At 37.4% G+C, this 17,160-nt stretch overlaps 1 protein-coding gene across 4 annotated transcripts in view; it reads left to right on the forward strand.

Annotated features, from left to right (window-relative positions):
- The window catches only part of ARHGAP26 (Rho GTPase activating protein 26), a 295,272-nt gene that overhangs the window by 151,974 nt on the left and 126,138 nt on the right, over nucleotides 1–17,160 (forward strand). For all 4 annotated transcript variants that reach the window (XM_083353575.1, XM_083353577.1, XM_083353576.1 and 1 more), the window contains one exon: nucleotides 11,901–11,937. In XM_083353575.1, the coding sequence (XP_083209701.1) occupies nucleotides 11,901–11,937 (37 nt within the window). The remainder of the gene's footprint in view (nucleotides 1–11,900; nucleotides 11,938–17,160) is intronic.

Genomic DNA, 17,160 nt, shown 5'->3' on the forward strand with positions numbered 1-17,160 from the left:
ATTCCTCTTTATTTGCAATTACAGAATTCATAATTGGGCAGAGTGCATTTGTGAATGAAAAAAACACAACGCGTTCACTCGATCCATCTCTGACATCAAGTACGGCCCATTTCTCAAAGGGCTGGATTTGTTTAAGGTTGAATTTAGCTGCAGCTATTTTAAAAAGCAAAGGATTGTATGTGATGCATTTGTATACTTTAGCAATAGTTAGAAGTATTACTAAGCCTACGACAAACAGCATATTTCACTTCTTTCCATCCCCGGTTTTTCTTCAGAATAGAATATATGTCCTTCTCATGCATAGCTTGTACATGGAGCCTTTTAATTGTTTGTTCTCCTTGTGTAGAATCGGCCAACTGAGAAGTAGGTGCCAGTCATGAATGATAATCACCTCAACTCTATAGCAGAGACTCAGTATCCAGATGAGCCTCTCTCTGATAGCCAGAAAGGGATACAAATACATAAACAAAAAATTGGTCCCTGTAGTCTTGCCTTCCTTCTATCTATAATCAGTTGCTTCACGTAGCACATGTTCTCAACTAATCCTGGCGATTTCTTACTCTTTAATCAACAGCAAGTACTCCATACGTCCATCATGGCTCACTGCCAGACTGAACTAAAGTAGCTGAGGATGAATATTGTGTCTGTTTTATATGTATGTATTGCTTCAGGCACTCCCCCAGTGCTCCTTCTATATAAATAGCTTATTGTGCTCGTAGAGGGAATAGGGACCAACATCATTTTAGGCTGCTACACAGCAAAAATGTCCTTATAAAGTATGCTGCATAGGACATTTCTAGTTTTGTTTCAACTGATTCTCTTCTGATATTTAAAAGAAAATATGGAGGTTGTTTGTAATTTCTATGGCTGTCTGAAAAATGTTAAGCACACGTTTTGCGTGGTTAAAGAACATTAAAAATAGCAAATTCACCCTCTTGGTTTTGTCTTGATCTCATGGTTTTTATTGCTGGACTTCTTCATATATGGTTGGGTCAATTCCTATACCAGCGATACTGACTGGAGAATTCTGGGAGTTGAAGTCCACAAGTCTTAAAAGTTCCCAAGGTTGGAGACCCCTGTCCTATACCATGGAATCCATGATCACAACACAGGATTTAATGGACCAGGTGAAACCAAAAGGGTGAATTTGTTATTTTGAATGTTCTTTAGCTACCCAAAAATGGTGCTAAAATAATTTGTGAATAAGCTTGTGCTTATATGTATGAAAATGTAATTTCTAGTAAAGAACTGAAGGTCAAACACTATGTTCTATTAATTATGTAACATACAGCTGCTCTCTTGTTTTTTTTTTCATTTAAAAAGAACAGGATACTCTAATAGGGCCTCAATTTCTGAGCTTAGCTAGCTTAGACCTATCTTTTAAGTTCTTTTTGAAACTTGTCAGGCATAGAAGCTTTGGAGGACGACTTTAGTAAGCAATTTCTCATATGTGTTCATGGACTTAATTTTTTTATAGTAATTTTATTAAAAGTTACAAGTAAAAGGATAAAAATTAATACAAATTAGAAAAGAATAAAAAATAGAAAGTGCAGAATGAAAAAATAGAAAGAAAAATAGAAAAGAAAGCAAAAATAATATAGTAAAGAAAAAGAAAAGGCATATATAAAGAAATATATTAGGATTCTTCCTAATCATAAGTATAAACATCTTTTTTAAGTTAATACATTCTCTTAAATTACAATAAATGATCTCATCCCGTATGTCATTTCTTACGTTTAAACAAATCCTTAAAGCTTCAAAAGTCCATTAAGGGTTACCAGAAATTACAACATATCTATTTGAACCTTGATCAAATAAATCAACCTTATATTCTTTCCTTTTACTTTTAACAATTTTGATCTTTAGTCCCTTCAGGTAATGTCTGAAAACTTAATTTCTTTTCTTTGTCCTTTCTCACAAAATTTTTCAAAATTTAAACAAGCCTTTTTTGTAAATCCAATTTATGAATATTATTCAGGTCACTCTCTTGGTTTATTATTTGCATATTTCTTTTAATTAATAAGACATCAGCCAGTTTCTTTTATATGTCCAGTATGCCCAGCTTTTTCCATGTCATTCTTGTACCCTGTCATTTTTAATCCAGTTTTGGACTCAATCTTACCAGGTAAAACTTGTTCTTCTTTCAAAACAACTTTTAAACAAAATCTGTCTATAGAAGCAAACATTTTTAACTTTTGTTCCCTTTCAAGTTAGGGTTTGAATTAGGGTTAGACTTAAGTGATTCCTGGCCTTGACTCTCCTGAGGCTGACATTTCACAGGCTCAGACGGAACAGCTTTTTTCAGGGTCAGATTCAGAATCTTGAGTCCTGAGCCTGAGTCAAGAGAAAATTAATTTCTGGGTCCATTGTTTCAATATATATATTAATATGCCCATTGTTTCCAACCAGTATGGTGCTAAGCTTTCATTTGCTTAGGTTGGAAACATGCAGAAGAGGCCTTCATCCTGCAGTGGATAGGCAGTGGCTAAAATGATGATGATGATGCCCAGTGTTAAAATACTTTGCTTTGTCCTGTATTAGTAAGTCAATTTTAAGTGTACATCTCCTTTAATTGTAATATTTAGTTCCTTCTGGTTCTCTTATAGTGCCTGACCTTCAGAGTCTTAGCCTATCATGTTTTGTAAAAAAGGAATTCAAAACAAAAACAATTTTCCACAGGAATTATAATTAATTCCTAATTCTTATTTCAAATCCATCTGGACTCTTAATCTGTTTGTAACATTCCAGAATCAAAGTTCTAATCAAGCTTTCGCTGTGATTTTTTTAACTGCTTAAACTTCTACTTAAAACTTATTTCATTTTGACAGTGCTGCCAAACCTGTCAATCCAAAGGTTCCTAAGAGCTGAAAAGCAGTTAATAAGGGACTTACGAAACTGATTAGAAAAGGAAGTAGAGTATGCAAACCCAATGTCCTTTTGAAGGCCCTGATCATAATTTCACCCAAAAGATGGGATATTCCTTCATCTCCATGTACTCTAAACCTGCTAAAGACCACTGTCTTCTCATGAGGACCAATTGTATGGAGCACTTGTGGGCAACCTCAAGTCCTCTCCCTGTCTGGAGAGGAATTATGATGACTTGATCTAATCTCTAGCTCTTTAGTTCACTTCAGTTGTTGGCTCTGTTTTTAGGTAAAGTTTTCTTTACTTTGCCATATCTTCCCTGGAAGTCCTTCATGGCCTTCACTGACTATGTTTTTCTGTGATTTATCAACAATAGTCTGTTTTTCCAGTCTTCCAAATACTTTGGCTTTAGGTGACTTCTGAAAAGGAGAAAGAACAATCATTTGAGGATATATGTGTGGAGCTTTTTCTTTTTTCTTTTCTTTTTTGGAACTAAGATGCCTGATTTTAAATTCATTGCTATTCCTTTCCTCCCAACTGGAATGTATGTTTTCATTTACCATGGTTTTCACTCCTCCCCTCCTATAAATGAATTTGATGCCCCAAATCACTGTTTAGCTTACATTGGTTGTTGTGGTTTTTCTTTTCTTTGTATTTGCTTAATTTAGCTTGTCTGGTGAAGGCAACCCATTGAACCTTGTTTGAACCTCGGATTCAGTTTGCTTACAGGCTGATTAGATCTGGAACGCCTATTGCTGGCAGTGCAAATGTAACAGCCTTGTGTGTGGCGATTACATTTTGACAGTTCTGCTTTAAAAAGAGGTCAAAGTGGTGGGTACTTCATTCTGTGCCTGGTAAATTAGTGAACAATATCTGCTTCCTTTGTCTGCATGTTTGATTACTTTCATTGCCTTTTGTAATTTGGGCTGAACTAAAGTCTTACAGTAGGAAAATACAGGGATTAGATTTTTTCCCGTTGAATTTTCAGCTTTATATAGTTTAATGTTGTGTGAACCTGTTGTACTTCCAATTAATGTATTTGATTATTGGAATTCAACTGTATATTTCCTCTCCTGATATAGAATTTCAAAATTTCAGGTAATAATAGCTAGGGAGAAATCTACAATACATTCTGGCTAACTAGCCTCATTTTTTAGCTGCAGCTTTTGAAATATCTAGATGCTTCATCCATCAGTGTAATTTATAACACAACATCAGCTATGCAATAAAATATAACATCAGTATGAACAGAATTCTAATTCTTTAGAGAAACAATTTCATTTTTCCCCTGGCAGTGGAGAACTTTATAAAAGTTAAAATAATTCTGGGTTGCTTGTGGGAGAAGATCTGTAATGAGAGTAGAACTGCCTTGGAATAGTTTGCAAAAACAGTCCTGTAAGTGAACAATTCTTATGATTAGGAATTTGTGAGCTGATAACAAGGAGAAATCACCATAATTTCTATCCATACATTGTTGTCTTGTCCTTTCCTGTAGCTCTTCTTCTTCTCCTCTTTGCAGCAAAAGTGTGTGTTTGCCTGTGTGTCTTTGTGTATCTTCAGATGCTTTCTTGAAATCTGGTTTTGGTTTCTTGGGAGTGAAAGGTTTCAAATCATCAGTTTTGGTCCAAAGTGATTGTCTCATATTCTTAAAGGCAGGACTTTTTTTCTCATAGAATGCTCAGGACGGAGTTCTGGCACCTTTTTTGGATGGGACCTTGTAGGGTAGGCAAGGCAGGTTGTATGACATACGTGAGTTCCGGCACCTTTTTCTTTTACAAAAAAAGCACTACTTAAAGGGAAAGGTGGAGTCTGCTGTTAACTTCTTAAGGTAATTTAGGCAGTGCACTTTTTGCTCATTCATTATTTCAGAAGAACTTAAGACTTGCTCTGTAATGTACAACCAAGGCAGACTCAACCCTTTCCTATAAGAATATGAGACAATCGCTCTGGACCAAAACTGATGATCTGAAAGCCTTTCACTGCAAAGAAACCAACACCAGAATTTCAAGAAAGCATCTGAAGATACAGACACACAGGCACGCACGAAGGAAGAGGAGAAGAGAAAGAGGAAGAGAAAAGGAAAAGACAGGACAGAATTCTGTCCTGTGCAGAATTCAGATACTAAAGAGATGAGTGAATAGGATTAAGAGGGAATTATTTTCCTTTGGGTTTTTCTTTCTTGCCATACCTTTGAACTAGGAATACTTACTATATATCTATAGTAAGGTAAAGGCAAAGGTTCCCCCGCACATGCATGCTAGTCGTTTCCATCTCTAGGGGCCGGTGCTCATCTCCGTTTCAAAGCCGAAGAGCCAGCGCTTGTCCGAGGACGTCTCCGTGGTCATGTGGCCGGCATGACTAGACGCCAAAGGCGCACGGAACGCTGTTACCTTCCCACCGGAGTGGTCCCTATTTTTCTACTTGCATTTTTACGTGCTTTCGAACTGCTAGGTTGGCAGAAGCTGAGACGAGTAACAGGTGCTCACTCTGCTACGTGGCACTCGGGATTCGACCCGCCAAACTGCCGACTTTCTGATCGACAAGCTCAGCGTCCTAACAATATTGCCTTTTCTTTAGCAACCCCGAAATGACTGTGAAGTTTTATGTTGAAAGTTTAGACATCTACAAAGTAATTCATAGGTATAGTAAACATATGAATTGGAAGTGATTAATCCTGTCATCTAATATGTGTTCCTGGAGTTTGTTTTTGCACATATCTATGCATGTAAGGCCTTGCTGATATGATCAGAAACTGTTTCTAGGGAAGTATATAGGTATCTCTGATTAGCATGGCTTTGTCCCCGAACCTAAGCAGAATAGCTCGATTGACTCTTACACCATTATTTATTTATTTATTTTATTTTAATTCCATTTATATCCCGCCCTTCTCCGAAGACTCAGGCGGCTTACAAGCTTAGCAGTAGCCTTCATTCTATGTATATGCCTGCTTATTAGGGCTTTCACACACACCCCAAGCGGCATTATTACAAAGTCAGCTTAATTGCCCCCAACAATCTGGGTCCTCATTTTACCTACCTGGGAAGGATGGAAGGCTGAGTCAACCTTGAGCCTGGTGGGATGCGAACCCGCACTAATTGCAGGCAGCTGGTGTTACTTAAGGAGGCATTAGCCCCCTGCTCCACCAAGGCTCCACCAAAATATGCATTTTGTTTCTTTCCATCTTGCTTGATCCAACATGCACCGTTTTCAGCGCTGAATTATTTAATCGGGAGAATTTTGAAAGTAAAAGCTAAAGGCAAAACTGCTGCCAAACTCCCCATGCCAAATTACTGCCCTAGTTTTTATATGTTTTTGTTGTTAAGATGAATGCCGGGACCTGATGCTTTCTGGAAAGAAATATTAAAATGTGTTCCTGTAAATAAGCTTTTGGCTTCTTTTTTGTAGCCACAACGAAGAACAAATTCTGGCCTCAAAAGTCAGGGGGAAAAAAAACCTGTCTGGAATTTACCCAGTTGGCCCTCAGACAAAATGAGAAAAGAGCTGATAAGATGGAGTCAGCTCCTAAAGGGAGAAGGTTGCCTGGGTGGGTCGATTCAGACAAGGGAGGCTTGCCATTTTCAACTGGCACCTCCGTTGTTCAGGGTTAGTCTGGTATCTTCTTCCTGGGCTGTTATCCAAGGCTGGCTGTCTTGACTATGCTAGAGTGCCAAATCAGCCTGGGTGTTAAATATGTGCAGCTCGTACTACAGATTGTGTTAGACTAACAAGTGTTATGTGGTGTGCATGTTAATGTGGATCTTACCCAGTTTGTACTTCCCAAGCCGCTGTAGAAACCAAAAAGCCCCTATAAATCCATATATCTGAATGATTGTCAGGGGAAAGAAAAATAACTTAGCATCTTTCAGTAAGGTCTTGGAAAAGAGAGCTCTTACATGGAGTATTTTTTGAAAGGGTTTTTAAAATCCATTTTTATTTCTTTAGAAGTATATTTGGAGCTTATGTTGCTTTGGTTGTACAATGCTATGGTTTTGGTACTGAATTAAGTTGTACATTTTTTGTGGTTTAATTGTTGTTTTGCTTTGTTATGACTATAGATGTCTGGAATCCGTTGATTTCAGTGGTATACTGGATAATAAATAAACAAAGAATAGGTACCAATAGTAAAACTTCAGACTTTAGATGCAATGGACAAATCGGATACATGGCTTTAAGAATCTGCCCATCACATCAAGGCTTTATTGCAAATGATGCTATTTATGTCCGTTATATAATTAACAAAATGATGCAAATTCAGATTTAATGGATCCTTAACTAGTAGTTCATTAAATAAAGTTTACTATATTGGTTAAACAACTTAAAAAATTATTATATTGAGGCAATTGCTTGCAAAAATTCATATTTAAGAAAAAATTGTAGGACAATGTATGTTATTAAAAAGTATGCTGGAAAATGCATTAGAGATTTCTCTTTTTTAAAAAAATCACATGTTGCGATAGAAAGTTGGAAAGGCCAACATTGGAATGCCTTTCTTATCTAGATATGGGAGAAAGGAAACTTTGCTGAAGTCTTGTTATCAATCATTTTCCCATCCCATTCTGCTCATTCAGGGGCCAAACTAAATCAGGAACAGGATTGAGCTTTCTGAGGAAAAACCCTGGTGCTTCCAGGCCACACTTTTTAAAAATGGAATTATTCAATAAATATCAAAAATCAGCTTTTTTGCTGATTTTCCCCCCCTTCTATATGCTAATGAGGACTTCATGCAAAAATCTGCATGGTGGCTTTATATATTACTAGGACCCTTTTCTTGAAATACCTCTCTGAAAGAATGTCTTCATTTAAAGTGGCTGATGACTAGCATTTTTCCCACAATTAAAATCTGTTTTTTTATTTTGATCAAGGATTGATAAACACAGATAGTCTGATTCTCTATTAGAAAAATATTTACCTTTAAATACCTACAATATGATTGGAAGTTTTATACATTTCTTTGCAATGATAAAAAGAAACTACTTGCTCATCTATGAAAAATGCTTGGTGGAATGTTTCAGTAGGAAGCAGGAAAAGTTTGCAGTCAGCAAAAATATTTTCTTCCAAGCCATAATACTGATTGTTTAAGAATCCCCCACTACCCCAAGCTGGTGAGAAGTCCAAAAATAGCACGACAGAATTCTAATTTTCTTTGGATTACAAAACAAAGGGCACTTAGTATGTAATATTTACTTTATCTACAAATAAACAATACTTAGCAGGAATATACAAGTAAAAGCTTAGAAAATGAAAGTTGAAAAAGTTTGAGAAATTAATTTTTTTTCTTCCTAAAACTAATACTCTTTGACTAGAAATACTGGAAATCTTTTCTGTGGAAATTCCTAATTTGGAATAAGTGGACTACTTTGAAATACAGCATTTTACCAACTCAAAAGGTGTAACGTAAAGAATTTTATCTGTTATTTTAGTGTGAATTAAATAATGAAAATGAACATGTTCAACATTCAAGCTGCATCTCTATACCTGGTTGATCTTAGTCCTCATAGTGTACCACCCAAAACATGAGAAAATGTATGCTATATTGCTCTGGGCTATGAATACAACAATGAAACTTATTTACATTTCTTCTGTCTTTCTCTTTCTCTCATCTATTCAGTCTTCATATACAGTATTTGCTTTGGGATACCATACACTCTAAATGACTAAACTACATATGACTAAATTAGATCAACACTCTTCTTTCTTTTTTTTTATTGAAAAGTTTTACAATACATTTTTTTAAAAAAAGACAAAACCCCTCCCAACCCCCTCCTCTCTCCCCAACCCTCCCCAACACCTCCCTCCCTTCCCCCTCCCCCCTCCCCGACTTCCCAGAGCTCAATACAGGGTATAAAAATACAAACAATCATATTCTACCTTATGCAAACAACAATAAACTATTAAATCTATCGCACTTTAACTCTTATAAAATAACTACAAGCAATATAAATATCACATCAATACTTATTCAAATGCTAAATGAAACTTTTTAGTCCCATATTTATTCTGGATATAATCAATCCATCTTCTCCACTCCACAATATATCTCTGTTGCGACTGGTCTTTCAAGTACGCTGAGATCTTTGCCATTTCCACCAGGTTGGAAACTTTTAAAGTCCATTCTTCTATAGTCGGCAGTTCTTCCTTCTTCCTTCTTCCAATATTGCCCTACTAAAAGTCTCGCTGCCATAATTAAATTCAACATCAGCTTAGTGTCTTCTTTCATACTGGTCTCTTACTGCTGTCTTTGTTTAGCATTGACTTATTTTTTATATTATCTGAGTCCATCGGGAAAATGATTCATGTTTGTTTTTCTTTTGAGACTTTAAATTGGGGAAAACTGTTGAGGAAAACTAATGAATAGGAAGAAGAAAAATAATTTTGTTACGTGAAAAGGGAGGGGGTGCAGAAAGTTCTTGTAGATTTAGTTTGCGTGAGGAAAAAAACATGAAAAGAAGTATTTCTGAGTTCATGTGTTTATGCATAGATGAAACTTATTATGGAATGGTGTGTTTCTGACTGCACATGTATAGAGGTCTGGATGTACCATAGTTGGTTGTAAGCAGTGGTGGGATTCAAACATGTGAATAACCGGTTCTGTGTGGATGCCGCTTCCAGAAGTCCATTCTGGGCCTGGGCAACAAAAAATTAGCTACTGGTTCTGCCAAAGTGGTGTGAACTGGCTGAATCCCACTACTGGTTGTAAGTCATTGCAGATGCCCACATGACTACTTCACTCAGCAACCCCAATCCTGGTTTTCCCAGTTGTGGTCATTAGGAGGACCAAAAAGAGCCACCTGCCAATGGAAGGCAGATAGCTCCCCTCCATGCCCAACTGGAATTCCAGCAGTAGTCTGAAGAAAGGAAGACAAATGGCCTGAAGAAAGGAAGACAAATGGTTAGTCAACATATAAAGATTTTCTAACATAGAAAGCAGAAGACAGGAAGGGACTCTGAAGTGGGCTGCATTCAGAGACAATAGTTCTGCTCTTTGAAAGCAGTCCCATGGTTTGGTTTTTGACTTCTATTATCAGTGGTTGGAAATTAAATCCCCGGGGTCCTGGAGTCTGTTAAATCCAGCTAAAGTGTCTAGGGCTTGGTCTAGTGATGTGGTGTGTGATAAACTTGAGGAAATGAACAAGGGGCTCAGCATTTTTAGCTGAGCCACTTGTTTGTTGACCCTTCTGGTTAGTTAAGGCAGCCAGGGCGATGAGTGGTGCTTGGATCCATGCTAAGGTGGCAGACTCTTTGAGGGAAGAGGTTGTCCTTTGGCCTTGAAGGAGGTGAAGGTGCACACCATCTTCAAGACTTAACAATCTAAGACAACTGTTATCCTTTCCAGAGGAACCAGGAACAAATGGATTGTCTAGACCTATTTCATTCAGATCTCAAGCTAGAATTCAGTACGGAAGCATTCTTGGATGGATTTGTAGATGATCTGTGAAATGGTTGGGTTAGTATATCCATTCTTCTTCTCTTTGATCTCTCCACGGCACCATTTTATAGTGGTTTTCTTCCTTCCTTTGGGAAAAGTACTAGTTTTGGCTGTGGGGGAGAGGTCACTTCCTAGGTCTTCCTTTGTTAGGTTCCACAGGGTCGACATCCTCTCCTTGTTCAACATCTGCATGAGGGTCTGCCTGTCTCTCATCAGTTCAGCCCAGCTAGTTCAGTCCAGCAAGACTGACATGCTCCGTGTTCCTTCAATCAAACAATGTCATCTATTGGAATCCCAGGATGTGTCTTCTCTATTGCTATGCCTGTCCTCTGGAATGGGATTCCAAATGATATCCATGTGGCTCCCACTGTGATAGCATTCCAGAAAGCCTTGAAGAGTTTGATGTTCCTTCAGACCTTGAGTTAGGCTGATTGGAGCCCCAGTGGAATATGCTCGGATATGTGGGTGTTGTTAATCAGATTATCCATCTCATCTTGTTCTTTTTTCCCTTTCTTGTTCCTTTGTTTCTAATGTTTTACTTTATTTCCCCATTTTATTGCATAATGCCTGGATTCAAACAATTTGATGTTGGGCAGTGCCTAAATTGAATAAATAAAACAAAAATGTAATAATGCAGGGAGCAGGGTGAAGAAGGACACCAGCTTGTTTGGGGCAAACAAATGTAAGTCCTTTGTCATTCCATGCCACAAGCAGATAATAAACTAGAAATAAAAGTACAACCCTGTCATATAGCTTTTGCTAATTCTTAATTCCCATAGCTGTTTTTCTGGGCATATGTCTTCTTTTGAGATTATGTCTTCTCTGGGCCTATCTTTGTCTCCCTCAGCCATATTCAAAATGAGCTGAAGTATTTACTAGGAAAACATAAAATATATGTACTAGTTTGTTTATTTCAGATCTTTGGAGATGATTACTGGCACTCTAAAGAAATCATCTTCCCATGAAGGCAATAGAGATGTCCTGATTGATTTCCCATTGTCTTAGTATATTGTCTTAGTATATTGATGCAAAGTACAAGGCCAGTTCCATATTCATTATAAAAGTTTTTCAAAGAAGAAAATATGTTGTTCTGTGTCTCTACAGCAAGATCGTCACATAGCACATCCATCTTTTCAGTAATTTTACAATGAGCTGTTGTTTAATGTTCAATATGTATGATGTTCATATTAAAACCAAAGTTGCTTAATTATTAAAATGCTGGACTAGGATCGGAAAACCAATGTTCCAGAGTCTACTCTTAGTCATAGAAGCTCACTTTCTCTCAGTCCAATTGACCTCAATTTGTTGGAGGGAAAATAAAAATTCTGTGTTATAGTATTGATTGAGTTCCTGGAAGAAGGGTAGCATATAAATCCAGCAGATATAACATCCTCATCCTTGGATGTTGTAAAACAATTTTAAACATTCTTTCCTCTGTTTTTATCTATAAATATTATTTTTTGTAGGAATTTTTTTTCTAAAAAATATTATTATTGATCAATTATTATTGATCTTTTCTGTCCATGGTCACAGAGGCTGTATTTGCATATAGTATTGATACTATGAAGATATAATGGCACTTCTATGATTACTTTTTTTTTATTTGCAGGTGTACAACTCAAATAAGGACAACCAAAATGAAGGCAGTAAGTAATTTATTATTTAGTAAAAAAAAAAAGCTAATATCGAGCAAATGATTTTTTTAGGCTTGAATGCTTGAATAAACCAGTAGATGGTGCTCCATAATCTATTTTAGCCTTCTACTCTAGTCTTAAACTTTCAGGTATAGTTGTGGGGATCAAGTGGTTTCACAGTAACGGTAAAAGCCGACAATCACTGTATTAAACAAAAGAGGTTTATAGCTGCTGGAGTTCCAGCAAGCAAACATCTGGATGCAACCCAAGATCTGTGGAGTTCTGAAACTGGCTTTGTTGCAAATTGTGTGTTTCCTTTGGCGAATTATTTAACAACCTTTTGTCTCAGTTTACACAACCCAGGCACAGAGGTTTACAGAAGGGAAGTGAGAAGGAGAACTAAGATTTTTCTGAATCTTAGTTCCTTGTTTTACTTTCCTTAAAATTCAATGAATAGAAATAAAATATCTTACGCTAAATGGAGTTTGCCCAAAACCTGAGCCTGTCCCTAGGCTGTTGTTGAGCAGATCTATTTTTGGAATGAAAGGCTCTTTGTGCGTATGAAATAGCGCTCTTTAAATATTTTCCTCTCTTCACCCCAAATATTGGACAGAACAAAAGGCTTGATATGTGTTTTTCTGAGCAACTTGAACTTCTTGCTATTTAAAATGTGTTCTCTATTTCTAAGCAGGGAGCCAGCTTACAAATATCACTACAGTTCTAGTTCTTTTTATTTATTTATTTATTTCTCTTTACAGTTTCTGCCATACAGTGACCTAGCAGCAAATCTCTTGTTTATCTTGGGTGTGGCTTATAAATTTAGTGTGGATTTTCATATGTTGGTTATTGAGTTTGGAAATACTGATGAATGGCATTCTTTTTAACCCGGCAAACTCAGAAATACTTGGAACACAGTAAAAGAAACTGCCTCCTGTTGCTCCCTCCCCCCCCCCCCTTTTTTTTTTTTAAAGAGCGAGCAGCATTCAACTGAAACCCTCATGAGCTCATTGGCCCTTTTCATCCTAAGGGATCCCTGCTGGTTGTGTTTCTTTATAAATAGAATGTTTTTCCTAGTAAATTTGAGAAGCAGCATCTCCAGCTGTTGGGTCACTCCGGCTGACAGACACTACAGGAGTGGTCCAGTTTCTCTTGCTGCTTTTCAGTTGATAAATGCCATACAATTTTAAACCCACACTTTCCTTTCTTCCCTTCCCAGCAGTGAAAGATTTACATACCTATCATCTCTTTAATAGCACTAGTGTGTCAAACAAGACGGCACAATTAGAGATGATTGCACTTCAGCAGATTGTGAGATTATGTCAGCCTAGTGTTTCTAGGAATCCCTCTTCCTACCAGCCGTATGTTCCTGTGTTAAGAAATTTAAAGAAAAAGCAGTAGAGAAACTTGCAGTTAGCTGCTGGTGATTTTGACTGATATATAGAGCAAAACCATGATTTTATTTTTCTGTGACATGGAGGCTTCCTATCTCTCACCTTTTAAATGCAGAATTCTACAGGTAGTCCTCTCCTTACAACAGTTTCTTTAGTGACCCTTTTACAACGGCACTGAAGAAGTATGATCATTTTTCACAGTGAGGACAATGGTAGCATCCCTGTGATCATGTGATCAAAATCTAGACACTTGTCAACTGACTCATATTTATGACGGTTGCAGTGTCCCGGGGTCACCGATCCCCTTTTGCGAGGTTCTGATAAGCAAGGTCAATGGAGAAGCCAAATTCACTTAATGGCCATGTTACTAACTTGACATCTGCAGTGATTCACTTAGCAAATGTGTCAAGGAAGGATGTAAAATGAGTCAAAATTCACTTAACAACTATCTCACTCAGCAACATAAATTTTGGGCTCAGTTGTGGTCATAAGTCGAGGACTGCTTATAAAGAGGAAAATCGTTATTTTATTTTTCTGTGACACGGACACCTCCTATCGCTAGCTTTTTAAATGCAGAACTCTATTTAGGTGAAAGGAAGAGCAGGGGTTTTCCCCAAGCAATTTAACTTTAAAGTTGGAAGGCATATTAAATCTGCCGAGAATATGGTAAAAGGGGCAAATAATGGTTTTAGCATTTTTTTTTTCATTTCCTTTTGGGCTCAACCTCTATTTTGGGGGATGTTTAATTTCAAATATTTGAATGGAGGGGGGAATGCACATGTTCCTGTTGCCGTAGGTCTGCTCTTTTGTTTTGACTTTAGCGGTTCCTTGTATATGACCTGAAAATGCCATGGAAGTCCAGGAAAGCTCATTAATCATAGAAGAGTAGCCAATGACTTCTCTTTTGGCCCCATAGTTCTGTGGTTTCAGTAGGAGGAGCATTATTATCAGTTTACCACTATATGACACAATTTTCTCTTATCTGTGGACTAGCAATTGGCAAAATTAACACTGAAAGAACAGTTTAATTTACTTGCTGATCTCTGTAATTATTTTAACTGAGAGATCTTTCTCCTACCCTCTTCCAGTCCCCTTGTTTCCTTGCCCAGAACATTCATCTGCTAATAAGAATAGGTATTTCTCTTTTATAGTCACTAGTGGGAGGAAAAAAAAATCTGGGCCACCAGAATGGCGAGAAGAAAAGGAAAACTCGACTATTTTTTCTGTGCACGCAAGCCTTCTTTCTTCTCAAACCCTTTATTTGGATGGGATTAATATTAACTGCCGTGGTCAATTCAGAATTGTGTGCTTCCATATACATTTATATAAATTGTGCAAGTACATTTATATTGCATAATTCAGGATTCAGCAACCAGCAACCTCTCCAATGCCATTTTTGTACACCACAAATCCTTTTGCATCTACATTATTGAACTTTGGTATTCTTCCATTTTGAGACTGAAAACAGTTGGGAAAGATAGGATATGCCTAGAACTAGCTAGATGGTATCACCACCCTCCTATTATATCCCAAAGTCCCTTCACAGTTGCTAAAACTTTGCCTATCACTTGCCTCATTCCAATTATAGTGCTGATCGGGAAATAAAAGCATTTTATGTTCTCTGCTCTAATCCCAGTAGTCGATTAGCTAAATGATCTCATTCCCTCCCCCCCCCAGTTACGATGGTGAAAGCAATTTCTTTTGTTTTTGCTGGGATTATAATTTAGTGTAGAACTCTTCTCTAGCAGCAACACAGATCTCTCAAAAGAACTGAGTAATTGGGTATGAAAGTCGTGGCAATTTCTTACTAGCCTTTAAATAAGGAGATTACCTTAACCACCATAGAGAAGGGTTATTGGAAGGGAGTTGATGTTTCTCTTTTTCAATTATCCTAGAGCCAAAACTCACATTTTGTAGGGGCCTCCATGAATCCCTCCTCCATCAAAATGCAGTTATAAGAGCCATATGTTTATTGAAAACCATGACTGAGATGTCTCTCTAAAATGTTTTTCATTGAAAATCCCCTTCTGCTAGAAAATCACATATAGCATGAATATCCTGGAAGGAAATAATGAGTTGCTACTGGAGCCTTATGGCCAGAACCAAGAGGATCTGTAAACGTCAATGTTGACTTTGCTCTTTCATTGCTGAAGCAGTGTCTCACACTTTCAGTGAGCTGTCCTCCATGTCTACATGATTGTTCATAGAAATCCTTCGGGATTTCTTGAAGCTATGTGGAAGTCTTCCTTTTGAAAAAAAATCAAGAAACCTGCTTTGCAAAGAATTATGAGCTCTGTTTATTGATCATTTAGCTAAGAATATTAAGATGTATTGCTCTTCTAAAAATCCGGCCATTTTGAGTTTTATACTGGTTGCTAGCTATTAATTCAGGATTCCCCCTACTGCAGGGGTGTCAAACTGCTGGCCCACGGGCCGGACGTATCCATAAGCCACGCCCACCCCATTGCCAGCAATGTCAAAACTCTTCCGATACGTTGTGCGACGTCACGTGACGTCGCGAGTTTGACAGGTCTGCCCTACTGTGTTTTTTTTCTTCAACTTTTGGAGAATATACTGCTTCATTTTTGGGTAGGTTGATGGACTGCTCAAATTATTTAATATATTTAATTGGTTTCTTTTAATAATCCCATGCTTGTGCATTTAAGGCTTATCCACTAATTCGGGTGTCTGAACTTCTCCTTGGTGTTTATACTAGTGTTTGGTTTATTCTGCATAGATAAACAGAATCTCTTATCCCTGCTTCTTGCTCTGAATGAAACAACTCTTGAAAAGTTCCTTTTGAAACTGAAGAGAGGTTATTAGTTCAGGATGCCAGCCATGAATTAATACACTTGCACTGCAATTTAGATTGCATCTGCAAGCCAAGTTGCATGTTAACCATTCAGACACAGGAATCCATTCATGTAGCGTTCAAGAAAACACACTTGTTTGTTTCCAGCTGCAGTTGTTCCAGCTGTGAAATGATAGAAAGAACTCCATCTATACATCTGGTATCTATATAGTTTTATGGCTCCGGTAGGCTTACATGATAAAAATTGCATGAACATTTCTTACAAGAACCACTCTATTTTGTGGAACCATCCATAATCAATATCAAATTGTGTTTATATCTGCACTGATGTTTTGCCTATTACAACTTGTAGGCAGTAAACTTATAAGAAATGTTTTTGCTTAAAAATTGATTTTGGGTGTGTAGCTACGGTATATTTTTAAAAAGTGAACACTGTGCCTCTAAAAACTAATCTCCCAAAATCAAATCTCTGAAATTGGGAACTCCTGTTTTGGTATGTCATCACAGCTCTCTCTTGTTTATTTAAAACATCTAAATTCTCTCTAAAATCCAACAGGGATCCAAGCAATACACAACCAGATTGTTAAAACACAAAAATAGACAATGGCAAATAGCAGCTACAGCTGCAGCCAAAATAAACTCCCTCTCTGATAAGTGTAGTCTAATCTGAACTGTGTGTTTCATATTTTAGAATTCCTTCTTAAATTCCTACATGTGCAAATGGACCCATTTGCCACATTTATTTTGGATGTTATTACATATAAATTCACAACTCCCCACTGAGAATGACACTTGGCTTATTTAGATGTCTTATGTAGATACAGTAGATGCCTTCTGAATAAAAGCATGAGAAGCATCAGGGACGTTGCCTCTTTGCAATAAGCTCCGTTCCTCTAGCTTTCCATTGCTGTTCTTGCTTTATACTCAGCTAACCATTGACAAGGTCCTTTAATGCAGGGATCCACAACCCTGCCTGGGCTGTGGCCTGGTACTGGGCCACAGCCTGTGCGGCACAAGCTATGTGCAAGCATG

This window comes from Vipera ursinii, assembly GCF_947247035.1.
Source record: "Vipera ursinii genome assembly, chromosome: 2".
Classification (NCBI taxonomy): Eukaryota; Metazoa; Chordata; class Lepidosauria; order Squamata; family Viperidae; genus Vipera; species Vipera ursinii.